Below are 18693 nucleotides of genomic sequence, written 5' to 3'. Positions count from 1 at the left end.
GGCTTGTTAAACAGTGATAAAGGATTTGTTTTGAAAGGGAGATTAAAACTGGATAGTTGATCTTTGTTTTTTTCTACACCATCTGTGTAAATAAATTCTCCCTGTTGCATGCTTTGTCCTATATTTGTGTCTTCTATTTTTATACAATATTGCAAGAAGTATAAACAGGAATTTACTACTAGCTAGACTAGATTTATCCCATCTTACAGATAATTCTATGGATATTATATGGAATCTATTTTGTAAAATACATCATAAAACAGAGAATCTCCTCATTTGCTTAGGTAATAACAGTCATGTGAAGTTGGTTATGGACAACTACATAAGTGAACAGGGAAGAAGCATATTTGCTGGATGATCTCTTGTTTAAGAAAGAAATCATTATTTCTGTTTATTTTTCGGGTTAAGTACATCTTAACATATATTGGGATTTTGTACTTTTGTAAGGGTTTTTTTTGTTTGTTTGTTTTTTTGCATTTTTTTTTTTGTTGGTTTTTTAAAAAATTATTTTAAGAAAATCTAATAAAATTCTTTATAAGAAAATATCTCAGGGACAGCTTCCATTAACTCATTAACTTCCAGTCTTCTGCTTTGGTGCTTTACCAGCTGTCACTCAGGTTGTAATCCATTATATTACACATATTCTACATACTCATTTGGACAAGTTTTTGCAATTACCCCATAACTTCTAAATGACAAGCCTGTATCATAAATTGTTGTTATATCAGCCTACCAGCAAAACATGATTTCTTTAAGTATTATTCATTTGAAAATAGAAACTATGGTGGTTTCCCTTCCTGTTCCTTGACATTTCATGTCTCCATTTGATTGTCTCTATAAGGTGCTGTTGCTTTTTCCCTCACAAATCTGACCAGGACCTCTGTTGATATCATCTCTTGTTAGAATTTTTGTGGCTTGCAGCCAGTTCTGTGCAGTGGCTTTTGTTGCCTTTTGCTGTATCTCATTCCTAGTTTATCTACACATCCATGACTTGTTTCAGTTCTTATAAGGACTTCTATAGATGTTTCACAATTTCAGAACTATGTAGTAGTTTCTCTTCAAATCTGTTTGTGCTTTCCTCAGGACTGAGGGACTTGTCAGTAAGTCAAGATTTGAGAGGCAATTGAAGTATCAGCTTCCTAATTTTATACCCTATTATTGTTAAAGACAAATATGTTCAAAGCACTTTGACTGTCAGCTTCTGTCTGTTCTCATTTCATCTTCTGCCACTTAGTGGCAATGTAAATAATGTAGCTGTAACTGCTATGTGTCTCAGAGTACTAATAGTCCAGAAGTATTTCTGAGACTGTACTTTCAGAATTCTCTATTGTTGTAAGAGACCTCCCTATTATATTAATCTCTATTGTAATGGGAGAACAAGGGTCCATTCCGTAAAATGTTTAAAAATACTCTTGTGAGCCTTCAGAAGGTATTTATGGATTTTTCAAATGTGGTTCATGGCTTTTCAAAAGTAGTTTATGCTGCAACTCTGGTTAAACATGTTGTCCAAGTTGTTCTTTACAGTAATGATATTTGTATTAAGGTATATGTATGTAAATATAAATATATATAAAAATATATATATATATATAATACAGGTCATAGTAGTGGTTCTAAATTTTTCGTCCTGTTGTATAATAGAGACTCTGTGGTGATACAGTGTACTGTGTTACAGCGTACTGCTACAGATCTAGGAATTTCTTGGCAATAGTAATCACCATCAGATGCAGTAACAAATGCTAAAGAATCCAAGGTGAAACAGTTAAATGTATCTCTAGAAAGTCTCTCTGAGTCTTGTTTTTAGTGCTGTCAATTTCACAGAGAAGTCGAAAATATGATTGAGATTTCTTGTCTGCTCTCTCCAATTGATACTGACAGCCAGACAGGCACATCTGGTCAATAATATAAATTTGGATTGATTCTGTCATGTAACTGGGTTATTTTCACAAGGATTTATCAGCTTTTGAAAACTATATGTAATGCTCTTGAAATGGTTGACAACATATACGTGCATATATATAGAATACAAAACACAACTGCTTAGTGTATTGCTGAATCCATGTTCTTATTTTGCAACTTCTGTAAACAATATAATCTCATGGTATTTCCTGGTAGACTGGGAATAGATCCTCTAGTGATCCTCTACAGCTTGCTGATTTTTAGATACACTGAAACATTTTGTTATTTTCCTGTGGTGCTTTATTGGGTTTTATAAACACTTCAGATGTCTTTATGCTTTATATTTCACTTATGTCTGCAATCCAGTAAGCTAAATACTATAAGAGTTCTCTTGGTATTCTCTGTGTTTCTGTTAGGATACTTTACCACAGCTTTATGTAAATTGATACTGTGATGGCTTTGCAGAGTAATGAATCTCTATACTTGGAAATATTAAAGCATAGTGCTTGTGATTTATGTTATTTCTTATTTCTCTCATTTCTTGTGCATTATTCCTATCTACATACCTCTGTATGCTGTTGTTGCAACGCTGCCCTGAGTGCTGTTTTCGCTCTCTTCACAGCTGCATCTTCTTTTTGTTTTGCATTGCTTTAAAAAATATCTACATTTTCACAAGTTTAATACTACATCTTTGTAAAATGCCAGAGGTTGCAAGAAACTCATAGGATACACCATGAATAATGCAGAGAAGTGGCTCCTTTCCAGCACTCTTCTGTTGTAATCAATTAGAAAATATATTGTCTGTCAGTTTTTGACATTTGAAAACCTGGTGCATTCCTGGAGTTCAAGTTCAATATTTGAAGTGTACGGCAAGCATACCTTTGGATCTGCAATTAATATTACCCTTCCTGCACTATAAAGCTAGAGAGTTGGCCAGTCAGATCATGATTTTGCCCTGGGCATCTCAGGTCAATAAGTAGAAGGAAATTCCTCAGACCCAAAGAATTCTGTCCAATCATTATCTAAAGAAATGGAAGGAATGAGCAAACACACTGGGCTTTTAGCAGCAAGGTATAGCTTTTTCTTTGAATAGAAAGTTGCTTGTTCCTCCTATATTCATTATATTGGCAGCATAAATGTGCAGTTTGCTCTGAGATATGAATAGGTATTGGGAAAACTATTGACAAAAATCCAAGAAACCTGTAAAAGTAAAATATGTAGTAATATTTTTCAGAGATACTAAAAAGAAAGTTATTTGCTGACTATTTATAACACTATTTTTTCAAACTTCTTGTAGTCTTAAATTGCTAGGTTGTAGCCACTCTATTTATAAAGAAATCAGCTGTGTGAATATAATCAATCTCCTTTTAAATGCTAGCTGATCTTTGAAGCCTCCTGCAATCTGAGCATGCTTTACTCTAGGGACAAAAAGATCTCTAGACAAAAGATTACTGAACAGGTTAAGATCCTGAGAAGTATGAATACTGTACTCAATGTCAATACTGAGATGGGTGGGAATAAGGTGCCAGCACTAATAAACCTGAATAGGTAATCCCAATCAGGTGCTACTGTGTTTGATTTCATTGAAAGTTAAGGGTTTTCTCCTTTCATTAGGAGCTTGTCCAGTAGTAGAAATAGGAAATTCAGTTCTCCAGCTTGACAGGATTTTAACCCACAAATGACGTAGCTCAGAGTCCATGTTTAACCATCAAACTATATGGGAAGCTGAGTGAGATGATCCCTTTCTCCTCCTGAAACGGAAGCCAGGATGTGCTTCCCTGGATGTGAGACTGGGCAGGAAGGAGCCACAACATATCCTAAATTGCTAAAGCCATGAGCGGAGCTTCAGGTCTCAGTTGCTTGGGTTTTCCTTGAGTTTCATTTCTATTAATCCAGTGGTTTCCTACTCTAAATGTGTAAGCTGTCCCAGAGGTGTGCATTCCAGTCTGAGGGTGTGTTCAGGGTGATGCAAGATAGTGGTGGTTGTGTTGCATTGGTTCATATTTGCCTTGTGATATATACAATATTTATCCTGCATGTGCAATTACCTGAGCAGCCTTATTTACAATAGCCTCTTTCTTTTATCTGTTTGTTACAAGGAATTTATATCTTTGTGGTGTATTGAATGATGTGAAATCTTGAAACATTTCTGTTTTTAATGCATAATTATTACATATATTTTTATATCATTTAAAACATAATTAATCTCAGTCAAGAGAGATGGAGTCAGGTTTCCTAGAGAAGTATTGTTTTCTTAATCTTAACTGTTTGAGGTTCCCTTAATATTTAAAATGCTGGGGCACTTAAATACAGATATAATGCCTACAATTAGTGTAATTAGGCAAAATAAATAGTAAATTGTTAATTTTATGCTAAAAATTGAACTGCAATGGATAGCAGCTGACAAGCTTTTAAAGTAGCAGAAGTAGGAACAGCAGATGGGTTATTTGAGGAGTGCAAGCATGTTATTTTAATGTTAAGTACACTCAAAAAGGAAAGGCATATGGTAACAGGTTTGAAGACAACTGAAGACTTAGTTCACAGTTTAAACATTTACATTTCTTGAAGTGTGATGGAAATTTTTTTTTCTTCCAAGAATATTTCACAGAAGCATCAGGCCAATATGTCATTCCTCTGAAAACTATTAAATCTTTGCTTCCTGACCCTCAGGGGCTCTTTTGAGCTGCATTAGATTTCCCAGAATCACAGGACCTTTTAACATTTCTCTCAGTTCAGTGAGTAAAAAACTTGTTTCCTTCTTGGAAACGTCCAGGTGGGCATGAAAAAGAGCTGGTTAGTACAGGCAGTGTAGGATTATACACATACACAAAATGTTTTGTGGGACAGGAAGAGGTTTATCAACTGAAGGAAACAGACTACCCTGTTCTGCTTTCCCAAGGTCAGTTGTAGTTGCACTGCAGAATGTGGTGCTGGAAAAACTTGTGCTTTTGTGGGTTTTTTCCCTTGATAAATAGAGCACTGGGAATTATTTGAGGAAAGGGTGATAATGTAAGATTGGACAAGAAGTAGTGATGTTCTATGCATGCCAAAATCATGCCTTTCAGGTTTATGAATGCATTCTTGCCAATATTTGACAACATGAATTTTCAAATTAATTAAATTTTGATCCTGTTTATATTGGGAGTTAAATGAATTAGTTCTCAGGAATGATTTTTCTGTAAGTCATGAAACACAGTATCATTTGCTTGTGTTTGTTCTTTTTATCCTGGGCTCTTCTATCTCACTCCCCCACCCTTCTTCCCCTTTGGTTGTTGTTGTATGCTTTTACTGAATGGTCCATTAAAAAAGACATTGTTGATAGGTAGATATTACTTTATATAACAAATTGGTCATTGGCCTCAGGGTCTTACCCCTGAATTATGTTTGCTAGGCTGTCGATTCTTTGAAACTTGATTGAAAGAATCCCAGTTTGGGTCATGAGCTGGATGCTGCAGGGAATTCAAGGCAGGCAAACAAAAAGTTTTCAAGTACAACTAATTTGTTCTGGCTTTAGTCAGAAGCTATCTTCATTATAGTTTAGAGATCTACATTTTCTTAAGGACATTGAGTTCATAATCTGGAATACAGTATACATACACTGCACCAAAAATCACACATCTGACTGCTTTGGGAACAAATATATGGGGAATTATAGGGTGCAATGAAGGCCATCCAATGGATACCAAACATACCTATTCATGATTTTCACAAAATTGTGGTTTTTTGGGGCTTGAGGGCTGGTTTTTTGCTTCTTATGCTTTTTAGAGAGTCATGCTTCAAATAGCAGTCTGAGCAGTCTATTTTTACTTCATCCATGTTTCTGTGTGTATGGGCTTCCCAGTACTTGGGATCTGTGCAGCCAGTGTTGGAGAAGGTTTGGTGACTGATTGAGAAACCGTTCAGGACATTTATTTTTTTATTAAGCTAAATGTTTTCCTGGAGATTTTTAAAAAACTAGATTTGTTTGCTTGACCTCCTGTTGCCAGTGTTGTGCATTTAGTGATTTCAAGGTACTTACAAATGATGATTTTTCATGTTTTATAATGAACAATTTATATTTATGTCTTTCCTGATAATGGAACTTTCCTTGAATACTCAACATGGAGTAGACTGTGCAGCAGCTCACTTTGCAATTGCAGAAGACACCTCTATAAGTTTATTCCTGTACTTTGATGATCATGGATGCATCTAAGATCACTGAATGAATAAATACATCCTTTATAAATTTATATGTCTTTCATAGTCTGTCCAATTTCATTTGTCATTCTCCCTGTAGGTTGAATTTTTACAATTGTGCCATTTTGTGTTTTGCTGATGAGGCAGGTATTTGAGAGTGGAGTAATGTGAAACCAGCTATAAGCTTTCTACAGCAAGTTTTAAAGGGACAGCTGTCAAAACTGGATGCTTGAATTAATAGTTTGAGGCCAGAAGGATCAAATCTTAAACCCCCTGACTGTCTATATGTTAGAAGTTCCTACATTTGCTTTACTTTTTATATTAATATAGGTTTAGCTAAAGCATCCCTTCCAGAGAACTTCAGTCTTTATAAGAACACATCAAAACCTGGAGAAACCATTGTAGCATGTGGTGGCTTGTTTCAGTGTTGGAGTTGCGCTCTTCATTAAGACTACATTTTTGTTTTTAATTTCAATTGATCCCTGCTTGGTTTCTTTCCAGCCGTTGGTTTTTATATCATAATTTACTAATCCCTCTGCAATCCTGGTGACTCCACTCTTTTGATGGTAGCTTTGAAAGAAGACCACCTCCCAGTATCCTTTCTCATAAGGACATCATAGAACTTGCTGGCAGTAAGGGCATGTTCTCCAGCCTTTCAGTTATGCCTTGCACTGTAGCCAGTTTTCATCACATGTGAGCCAGAACTCCACAAAGTATTTCAATAACATTTATTACATCATTACACAGAGAAGCACCTGCATCACATCTCTTGGGAAAGGTTGTGTTAATTACTTTGAGCATAATTGCTTCACTGGGGACTTTGATTCAACTACCTGTTTGCTGGCATTCTTATTTGCCTCTTGGTTAGATATTTTTATGATATGTTTCCACATATAGATTGCAAAGACACATGTATTTGTTCCAATACCTATATATTTAATTTTTAGAAAGAAATTTGGCCTGACAGCTATTAAGCCATGCTGCTGAACAGTTTCTTCAGGAAGTTTCCTACTGTGTTTTATAAGGATCTTTTCATTAGGGGGTATATTACTTGTAAATTAGAGTCCTGTTGGATTCAACTGAAATTCTCAAGTAAAGAATTCTAAGGCAGTCAGCCCTACCTTCTCCTTCTAAAAGAAGCTATCAACTTGCAGACAATAAACTATTGTCAAAATCTGGATTGTGAATAAGATAAACACTGGGAACTTCAGGAGTTTCTTCTAATTTTAGCTTTTTTCTTCTAAACTATTCATTTATGAGTAATGACAAGGATTTTAGAAGGGCACTTGCTCACAGCATGTACTGACACAGAGAAAACTGACCATGCCAAGGTTTGGCTTCCCTCCTACTTCCTCATTTCTTATGGTTCCTGTCAATCATCAGAAGTTTTCCTATGTATGTAATTGTTGAGTGCAAGGAATGACTTACTAACACTTTTTCTGGAAAGGTCAATACATTTAAATTCTTGCAGATAATCAATTTTGAATAATATTTGTTCCACCTTAATTTTGTGCATTCTGTGTACTGCTTTCCCACTTCAATTATTCTGTGGGGTTTCAAAGTTAGCCTGCTTTAATTTGCACAAGCAGTTGACACTATCACAGTTTGTTACAGAAAGGACATCAAACTATATGAAGTATGCAGGTGAATGTGAGCTCTACATCACCATATTTATTTTTCCCTTAAATTCAGGTAATCTGAAGTCTACATTTATCTGCTAAAAAAGAGTTTATTTTCACAGTTCAGTATCTTTAGCATTACATTCTGCATCATCCTTTTTGTGTTTTTTTTTTTTTTTTTTGTGCAGAATTATTGTCAAACTAGTTAGTCTAGAAATTTACAAGTCATGGGATTAGACTTAGTGAGGGGGTTTTTTGGGGGTGTTGTTTGTTTGATAGTTTTTGTGGAGGTTGCTTTTTTTAGGGGGTTTTCTTTGCTTTTTTAATATAGTGCTTGGTTTAAAAGCCAGAACTTCTTTTGAATTCTTCTAGCATTGGAGGATTTGAAGTTGTGGAATATATCAAGTAAGCACTTAAAAGTGAAAAATGCAGTATTATATAATTCCACACAGAACTGATATTTGCTGCCTTTCTTTTATGCTCTCATAAGTAACAGACCATATATCAGAATTGATTATATATAAAGTTTATTATTCCAGTTAAGCTATTTTATAAATTGATGTGGTTTTCTGGGAGATCAGGCTGTTGTTTGATACTTTGTGTGGCTTGTTTGTTGCTTGTACCCATATTTATGGGACTGCCAGTATATTAATTATTTCCAAACATTTTTAATAATTGATTGTTATGTAAAAAATACTGTTAGCTGAAGTTACTCTCAGCAAACTCTTCAATTATTTAAAAAGGTTCTCTAAAAACTTACTAAGTTTATTCCAAGTAGGTTAAACATAAACCAAAGTAGTTGCATTTTTAATCCTGCATTCTAAGCAAGGAGATTTGATGCTTTCTTTTAAATTTTCTTCTCCTAGTATGGTTCTTAGGTTTCCCAGCAAGGCTTTTGGTGTTTTACACTTTAATTTTCAATGCACATACTTTTAAGTATTGTATACAACTCTTTCTTATTTTCTTCAAGCTCTGACCAATGTAAATAATTTGTAAAATAAGAGAATAATAATGAAATTTGCTTCCAACACTAACTGAAAATAGAGCATTCTGATCAGTTTTGATCAGGAAATGGGAATTTGGACTCTTCAAAAGAAGTCTAGTGGAACTATAAGTTTCCTGTAGGATGTTGCTTAGTCTGAGGGACTTTAGGGAGATTCCTGATTTCTACTGCATTGAGTGACAGGGCTGTAGCAGGCAGGTCTGGGGAAGCATCACAGTGTGTCATGTTGCTTGATTTGAAGAAAGGATCACAGAATGTAAGGCAGGTCTCATCCATGCAGTAGTGAATTAAATACAGATATCCAGCTATGGCTGATCCAAGCCCTTGTGCTCTTACAGTGCACAGCAACTTGTGGAAATTGCTGACTTGATCCCAAAAGCAAAACAGCAGGTTTTAAAATGATGCTTGAGGTAAGCAGTATCTGTTCACTGAAACAGCCAAGATTTTTCAGCATTAGTAGTGTTACTTGTCACATAGTAGAGCTCAGTCTTCCATACTTCAGATTTTTGTTTCATTCAACGGATTAGAAATACCTTCAATAGCTTAAGCCAGTATTGGACCAATTAACTTCTCTTGATCTTCTGACATTGTAAGAGAGTTGCTGTGGAAGAAAATTGGGGTGGTTGCAGCATTTTCAAAAAGTGAAACGGGCTGGATGAGAATTAGGACAACAATTCTATTTTGGAGATTCATAAATTCTTTGCTACAAATTACACTGGTTGGATGGTAAAGAAAGCTTGAGATCATGGATTAATAGATTAGTTTGCACTGATTAGGCAATACTATAGTAGTATAGAATAGTAGTAGCCAGAACCTTAGATAGTATAAGGCCCCATTATTATAGTGGTCCTATCTGTAATACTTTTCATGAACTTACCAGTTGTATTTTAAGAAGTTAGGTTATTTATTTGCACCACCTCTTCTGTGGTGAAGACAAAACAAACTGTGAGAAAGCAGTCTTTTCTACAACCTAATTATGAATTAGGAGACCTGATTCCCACCCTTAGTGTTTTAGTAGTCTGAATGGCCTTTAGATATACTTGTTTTTGTGGAAACAATTTCCTCTAGATAAATTGTTCTTTTCCCTTCCTGCTGCATGTCTCATCTGTATTTATTGAAAGAATTTGTACCTCTTCTTGGCTTACTTTTTTTCTGCTAGACTGCCTAAATTAAGTATTTTTTGTACTGTGTAGTTTCCAGTAAACCCTTACAGGCTTTCTGTGAAGCTGCTCCAATTTGAAATTCCTCAAGTGTGTGAGTTTTTCAGCTGTTCCAATGAGAATTTCATATAACATTCCAGGTGTGCTCTCACTGGGATATTGTACAATGCCACTGTGTCTTTCTCCTTCTGTTCCAGTGAGTAGTCCCTGAATTGCACCTGGCCTCTTCACAGCTGTCTTACTTTGATGAGCCCAGCTGATAGGCAGCTCTGGTTTGGAATAATGGTTACATGGGTTGTTTAATGCTCCTTCCCTCCTGGCAAAATCATTGGCAATATAGATGTTCTTTCCCACTCATTCCAGAAGTGAGATTTTCTTTGAAGTTTTGCTTTGAAAAGGACAATCCTATGCATCATTGTTTCCATAATTCTGAGAAATGGATTATTTTTGACTGCCTTAACTTTAGTAATTCTTAAAGTGTTCCTGTTCCCCATTTGTTGTAGTTTTCATATCTCAGACAACATAGGTAAAGATTATGTTGAAGGTTGGTGTTCATTCCTGAATATTCTTAATATTCATCCCCATTTAGTAAACACATTTTCTCCTTTTTTCTACTTTGATTCAAAAAAGCCTTAAAATACTGTAATTTTAGTGTACTACTGTTCAAGTGAGTTTAGCTTTGCTTTTTACTAATGTACATAAGATGCATCTTTTTGTGTTGCTCTTTTGTCGCCTGCCTGTCCCCTGTTGTTCTTGGTAGGATCTCTGCACATTTCTGATGTCTTACTTGCACATCTTCTCAATGATTAGCATGTCACACGTGGAGTTTTACCCATTCAACTTGAGACACAGATCCTTAAATGTTTGAGCATCCTTGTGTTAAACACCAGGCTTCTGCTGTATCTTGGATGTCTTTGCTAACCTTCACTATCAAGTTATTTGTCACTGACATTCAAAGACCTAATTATAAACCTGTTTGGAATTTTTCATTCTTTATTGAAATAAAAATCCAGTAATGTGTGGATTAGGTTATGAGCAGCTGTTTTATAATATCCTCATTAGTTAGTGAGAACAGTCTTCAAGTAATGGAGTCATTTGCTGCTTCAGTAGCTATTTCATAAATTTATCAGCTATTAGCTCCAAAAATAACTAAGTCTTTCCACTTAAGAGTTTGATTTGTTCTTCATTTTGTGTCTGGGTAATTAGTCTACTAAAATGATACAATTGACTTTATTTTTAGCTATGTTAAAGATCTGCATCCACAGAAAACACTGTTGCTGGAACAAATGGCCTATTAGTCTGTCTTTGAAAGAACCTGTTTTACCAACTTCCTTTCCCCAAAGAATTTGACCCAAAGAGATTTCTGTTCTTATCTGTTGTATTTATTATACATCTCTGACAAACCTTGTTCTACTCTTAATTTCTTTTTTGAATATTGTTTTTTCTTCAGTACTTCTATTCTTAATGGAGTACTATTCCACCACGTGCCAGTAGTTTAAACTTCTGATTGTCAAACAGGCACAAACAGATAATGATGCTCTTAAAATATACAGCTTAATTTTTATCATCCTATCACTTGGTGGTTTCTATCTGTTCTTCATCATTTTAGTAGTGTATCAAAACTTCTTGTAAGGTTTAAAATTCTCTGTGTCTGTAATGTAGGCTGTGTTCCAGAAGACCTGTTTTCACAGATGCTTGAAGTTGACCTTTCAGAAAATCTTTTTTCAGATAACCTACCTCTTGGTTTCTAAAACTTTCCTGGTAATACTTGTCCCTGAGCTGTTATACCTCCAGCCATGTTTCAAAGGAACTTGATAAAATTAAGGTAATATGGGAGACCTCTTTGTCACATGCTGTTCCTTCTTTCTGCTGCCTCCTTCCTCGTCCCTTCCTTCCCCCATTTGTCAGGTATGCTTAGTTGGCAGGTTTTAAATTTATTATTAACATCATGTTTCAGTTTTCTGAGGTGTCTTAGTTCTTTTAAGATTTATAGTCCAAATATTAATTTGGTCCAGGGAAGCTGCTCTAGGTGGCTTTATAAATGCAACCTTTTCTACTCACTAGATTATTTTTTCTATAGTGTGGATTATCCTACACCAGTGTACTTTATTAGATACAATATCCTAGCCTTTCTTTATTAGAATTGTGAATATTTTTCCATCATATACTCAGTTTGTTGTTTGTATTTTGGAAACCCTCTCCTGTTGACTCCCGTAATGCACAAGAAACAGGAATGATGTTGCAACGTGCATCCAAAAACACAAAACTGATGTGTTGCTTTTATTCTTATACAAGTGTATTTGTCTTCTGCTGTTTTGACGTTGAATCCTACACAAGTAGCCCAGGTTCCAACATTTTTGTTGCACTGATTCCTGTTATGTTGTACTTGTGTTTTTAAGTAGTTTCTTAATAACCAAATCCCCTCCTTTTCTATTCCCTGCTCCATTTTTCCTTTTAAATTTTGCTTGTTGAATCTTAACATTTTGCTGACCCTGTGCCTTCCCTCTGCTACAAAATTTCTAAAATTCTTAAATGCCTGAATACTGTTAATGGAAATTCAGTCTATCGGTACACTGTACATAATACAGTATATATTATGGTTATTGACTCTAGAATGACTTGCAAATTCAGTGCTTCTGAATTGATTATGTTCCATAACTTTTGTAAAATGCTTTATGATCACAAATTTTAAGAAATTGAGCTTCTCTAGGCTCTTCAAACTGTCAAATGTACCATCTTACAGAGAAGAAGGAAAGGGGTTGTATGAGACATATTCCTGTGATTTTGGTTTCAGGTTTTGATGCCTAGTTCTTGCTGTTTGGATGAGGCTTGCATGTGCATGTGTTAAGGATAGAGTAGATGAGGGGAGTGTGGAGGAAGGAGGATGTTGTTTGTCATATTTCCTTCTCTTTTCAGTAAAATGACAGACAGACGTGGACATGATTTTCTTTCAGTGATACAGTCACTGTAAAATGAGTATCTAGAGAGGACATCCCTGCCAAATGAAATGCAACTTTAAATTATCCATATATTCCCTTTATACTCAAATCCAGTTTACTGATAGGAAGAAAGCTAAGCTAGTATGACTGCTCTACATTACAGAGTGATTATACTGCTCTACATTCTTACAAGACATCAAGGGAGACTTCTTACGACCTTATGTACCTGGCAGGTGCTCATTTTCTTGACTAACACAGCAAATTGCCTTTGGTTTCTTCCTCACTCCCACAATGCACACGTTGTACACTTAAGGTTGTGTGATTCACTTTTGGATTTTCATGCTGGGTAGTTTCTGCCAATGATGTTCAGTGCAATGCTGAAGATTTAACTACTATAACTTGATGTCATTTCTTATTCTTGAGAAAACTCTCTGCACTTCTCAGTTACTATTAGCAGCCTCCAAGTTTGTATTTGGGATAAGAAACTTCTGAGCTTTCACACATTCCCCCTTCTACACCCTTCTCAGTCTTCCCACGCAAACCATATGAGCAATCATATAAATTTTTCACTTAGTATGATTAAGGTTGCAGTAGAATAAAATGCCAAAGTACACCTGGGTTTTAAAACAGGCTAACAGTTTTATATGCATGCTCTCCTCCTATATATGCTCTGTGCTCTTTAATCTGCGATTTTGCTAAAAATTGCCTTTAAATTAGTATTTTTATAGTATTATCTGTTTCTAGGTGCTGTGCCTCCTATAAATGTGCCTACTAATGGACTAACTCCTTTATTGTCACATTGTATATATATTCTTTAAATAACTGGGAAAGCTATCTAGGTTAATCTTGGTGAAGAGCCTGCAACTTGATACATGCTGTGGAATCCTGTGGTACTGTTAATTTCAGTATTGTCTTATAACTTTTTTAAAATTAAAATAAAAATCCTGTCACCTATTGGTTCTGTCCAGTTGAAAAAGGCATCTTGTAAAAAGCACTGTTACTTTGATGGCATTAGATATTTATTGCAATTACTTCATTAAGCTTTAATTATTACTGTATTTGAAATTTAGTTTTCTCCAGTTTGGTGTAATGCTGTCTTTAAAATATTTTTTCTTGAATAGGAATCGCTTTTCACTTCTTTTTCCTTTTCACTAGATTGCTGTTTACAAAAGTCAAATTGGAATCCCTATGCAGAGGCCCAGATGAAGCACTCCTTACCTGTAAACACATGCTCCAGATTTGGAAATCCTGCTACAATCTAACTAACCCAAGGTAAGATGCTGGAGAGTGCTGGGCTGCTCACTACCTTGCTTAGTAGCTTTTCAGGGCAATATTAGGTGTCAGAAGTCTTACATTTACTTGTTTTGGTATTTCATATAAACAAACAAATTCTCTGGAAATCTAGAGACTGAGGTTCAAAGACACCAGTTGATGGTCATGTGAATCTACCCAGGGTTCTATGAGGTAAATGCCAAAGCTACTGAATTCTGCAATGATAAAGACTGGTTATACAGATTGGGTAACTGGTTATACAGATTGGGAATGAGTTACCCAATTCTCAGTGTACTGGCATGGTCTTGTTTTGTTTCCTGATCATGGTTGTAGTCTTTTATATTGGCTAGTGGAGAGATTGCTGTAGTAGGAATTAAGTTCAAGGGTTTTCACTGAATAATATGTAAGAAGATAAGACATTAATTAGAACCATGGAAGCATCAGTGGTCACATGGATAGAAATGATGTGCTTGCATCGTCAGCATGGCTGTTTTTTTCAAGGGAGGTCTTGCTTATGAACCGATTTAGCTTCTTTGAAGGCATTAACAAATATATAAACATAAGTTGTTATAGTCCTGTTTGGGCTTCCAAAATGTTTTTGTGAAAGTCCTTTGCCAAATCTATTTAGATTAGCTGTGAAACAAATGAGAAGGCCACTTAGCAGAAATCCATGCTGGTATTATTCAATATGTTTATCAACTACCTGGAGAAGGAGACAAGCAGAATTTCCTGCTCGCTAGTTTGAAGGGTTGACAGCCTCTAGAGAAGAGATGCTACAGCAGAAGAGCTTTGTACCAGGTGGCATCAGATACCTGTGTAGCAGTATGATGGACGTTCAGTTTTTGCTGCACTTTGAGTCCAGTCACATAAACACATGCATCTCTTTAAGAAGACTGAGAGAGTTGGCCTAATGTCAGAAGAGGGCAAACTGCTTCTCTGCTTTGGGAGCTAGTGAGCATTCAGAGCAGCAAATATTGGAGGGTGTGGCAGGAAAAGCCTGGAAGGGCACCTGAGTCAATCACAGCATATTGAGAGACCCTGACACTGCATTGTAGAGCAGGGAGCATCACTCAGGTTACAGAAAGCAAATGTCAGCAACCAGAAAGGTTTGAGCTGAATCTTTTCAATTCAAAGTGACTGAATGTGGAGTAGGGGCCAGGGAGAAAATTTCTCTTCTAACCTAGTGGGTGGTGCTTTATTTTAGTTAGCTGGTTGTGTGTGTGGGCAGGCAGGGTTAAGAGTTTAGTATCAGAATGCTGCACTTTGCAGAATAGCTACAGTTTCTGTGCAAGCCTAATTTCAGACTAGCTTTGCATGTACTCCAACACAACTTTTCACCTTCCATCTCTGCTGTTATATCCTTTACACATATCAGGGCTCTAATCATAACTTGTCATTACTGCCTTGTTGTTCTTGTTCTTGTGCTAAGAGCTACTGTGCCATGTTAAACACACTTTAAGTAATACCTCCTTCAGACATCAGCAGGGACTGTGAAAACTTACTCTTGGCTGTGTCAGCTTCAAACAGCAGTGCTTGATAACTCTCCTTGGCACCATTCTCCTTCAAGAAGATCTAAGTGGAAAAATTAGTGAGGATTACTTTTCATGTGATTTTTTTTTCATACTGATTTTTTTTATCTTGACATCTAAGTCTTTTCTTGAAGTTATGGTAGTGCATTAAAATCAAATTCAGAATGGAATGAACAGGAACTGTGGATAAGTGTCATGATAGAAGGAGCCAGATTTCCCAAATCACACATTCAGAGTTACATCAAGCAGTGAATGAGGATAACAAGTTGGAGTCTTCCTTTGGCTGGTCTGTGGGAAATGGAAGGACTGAGTACCTACAGATTGTATCACAGTGATCCAGATCCATCCAGCTCTTATCCAGGGGTAACAATTATCACTGAGACCTGAAATGTCACTGGGAAAATCTTTTCACCCAGCTGCACTCCTCTTGTACAGAAGAATGATGTTGTGAAAATGTTAATTTTTCAACCTTTGTTGTTTTAACACTGACTTCATTTTGTTGCAAAGCACCATTTGAAAATTATGTCTCCACTGGGAATAATGGAAGCCTTTTTAAAAAAAATTCTTTAAGCTAGTAATAAAAGGTCTTTTAATAATTTTAAACCTGTTTATAATGTTGTTCTTCAAAAATTTAAGTATCTTTTATGCTTACTTGAAATATCTTTTTCTATTATGATTTAGACTGAAGATTAATTTGGTGTGTCTTTTTCCCAATAAGATAAGAATTTACTTTATTGATAAGCTGTGGTTTATATTAAATATTTCTTCTGCAGTGAATCAGATTTAGTGGGAATATGAGTTTAGAGTCCCCAATAATATTTTAATAATAAAAATAAATCACAAATACCTAGACATACCTTAAAAAGGGCCAAATGCAATACTGTGAATTACCTTTATTCAGTCAATATGGAACTTTTGTCTTTAATTGAAATACAAACTTTTTTCTCATAAGATGGTTAATATGAATTTTAAAATTATTTTGTGGTGGAAGGCTTGGAAGATTTAAGGGTCTGCCTTTAGTCTACTGCTTAAAATGCATTAGAAAATAGTTGAATTTTTTTCCACTTCATGGTTTGCATTTGAAAAAGGAACAAACCACAGTGCCAGTGCTGTGCTTAGAAGATATTGACTGTAGGTCTGACTCTACTTATCAGCAACATTTGGCATGGGATTGCATGTGGATTGAGGAAGTGACTACCACTGAAAATTTACACCAAGTGATGTAACAACTATAGCTGATAATGTGTGGCCCAGAAAGTTCCCCTCTGTTTCCTTGGATTTCTACAATGATGTCATTTTGTAAGGAAATAATGCAATAATGTCATGCTAATGCAAAATTTTAAGTCTACTGTTTTAGTAACAGCTCTAAAAAGAGGGAGGGAATGATGTTTCACTGACTTTTGCAACTATTAAGAACTGTTGGGAGACTTCTTGCCATTAATTCAATCCAAATTCCGAAGGATGCTGTTGTAAAATTAAGGCAAATGGGGAGATGTTTTGAATTCCAGGCTTGCAGTTTAGATTGAAGTTTCTCAGGCTTTACTTTAAACTAGGAATTTTGTACAGTTCTTTCTCTTCAGAAGAATCAGACAAAAGATTGCACTCTGCTAAGTTGGGTTAGCAGTTCAACTGCTTTAAAGCTTAATTACTTTTAAGTTTGTGGGTGGTTTGTTTTTTTAAATGAGGTTTGAAAGAAAATATTTATTGATAATGAATAGTACTAGACTTAGCAATCCTAAAAATGAAATTACTGTATTAACCATAGAATGTTAAAGAAGGAATGCCCATATGTGCTTCCTTACACTTTACTGACAATGTGTCTCAATGTGTCCTCATCTGAAGGAGGAAAAACACTTAGTTCTTCAGTCCCAGTTCTTGTGCTGAATTTTTAATAGTAGTTCTAGGAGCAGTAAGTTTTCCAGGAGGCATATTTACAAGGAGCCTGAGGGGCACATACTGATTTACTGTTAAAGTAGAAGTGCAGTACATTTGCCCACAGGTGCACTCAGTAAAAATCACAGCTACTGCTTTGCTCCTGAGATGTTAGAAGGGTTCAAAATGGTTCTGCTATGCTGTTAGAGTCAAGTTGAACATTAGGCAGTTAATATGGATATGTGCATATATAAATAAAAAACAAACTGAAAACACAAAACTAAACCAGCCCTTTATAACATCTTTACCTAAAATTGGATGTCCTGGCTTTAGCCTTTCTATTCATTCCAGAGAAACTGTGGATTTTCAAACTTATATCTGCCTTCTCAGCTTTCTGTGAAACCTGTACCCCATATCATATTCAAGGCACAATGGATACTTTCGGTGCAGGTGTTAGTTATGAATTAAACTAAAAGCCACTATTCCCTTTTTGGTTGTATTAATTATGAAAACAGAATTGCTGAAGTAAATAAAGATTTAATTTTGCTCAGCTTAATTCTGTTTTAATGCAACTGGCTTAATGCTCTGTGAGTGGTTAGTGGTGCTTGGTACTAAATTTGGTCATAGCAGTAACTTTTATAGCAAGAATCTTTGTGGGAGTAGGGCAGCATGCAACTTGTATATCAGTATATAATTTTGTATTTTAATAGCTTACAATTTCTGTACTTCATTACAGTGATTCTGGACGTGGGAGCAGCTTGTTAGACAGAGCTATTGCTGACAGACGACAGCTCAATACAATTACATTCCCAGATTTCAGTGATCCTGATACAGGTAAGAAATGCATATGAACAATAAAATAGGTTAAGTGATCTGCCCATAGCTAGATTTTCCATCACTTATTTTTTTTTGATTTTGCAAAATGAAGTTATATTTTCATTATTGTCATATAAGTGAAAGTAGACATTGTGTGATATAAGATTTCTTTTTCTTGTTTTTAATTTATAAAGTACTTGCTGACGATGTTCTCTGTAAATTAAAATATCTATGTTATGGATCTTGCTGAGTTTAGTACTATTTCCTTATGCAAGGGCTAAAAATTAGTATGCTGAACTAGCCTACTTGCCAAAGTCCTGTGATTTTCGTTCGTTTGATATTTGCGCATTTTTGTTTAAAAGATAAATTTAAAAAAAATTCAAAGAACTTTGAATCTCAAAAGAACAA

At 35.5% G+C, this 18693-nt stretch overlaps 1 protein-coding gene across 2 annotated transcripts in view; it reads left to right on the top strand.

Moving 5' to 3' along the window:
• Window positions 1-18693, top strand: part of TTC7B (tetratricopeptide repeat domain 7B) — a 117343-nt gene that overhangs the window by 59217 nt on the left and 39433 nt on the right. For both annotated transcript variants that reach the window (XM_059474755.1, XM_059474756.1), the window contains 2 exons: window positions 13952-14068; window positions 18206-18303. In XM_059474755.1, the coding sequence (XP_059330738.1) occupies window positions 13952-14068; window positions 18206-18303 (215 nt within the window). The remainder of the gene's footprint in view (window positions 1-13951; window positions 14069-18205; window positions 18304-18693) is intronic.

The sequence above is a fragment of the Ammospiza nelsoni genome, chromosome 6 (genome assembly GCF_027579445.1).
Source record: "Ammospiza nelsoni isolate bAmmNel1 chromosome 6, bAmmNel1.pri, whole genome shotgun sequence".
NCBI lineage: Eukaryota > Metazoa > Chordata > Aves > Passeriformes > Passerellidae > Ammospiza > Ammospiza nelsoni.
The sequence above is the reverse complement of the archived record's forward strand: the minus strand, read 5'-3'. Positions and strand labels throughout refer to the sequence as shown.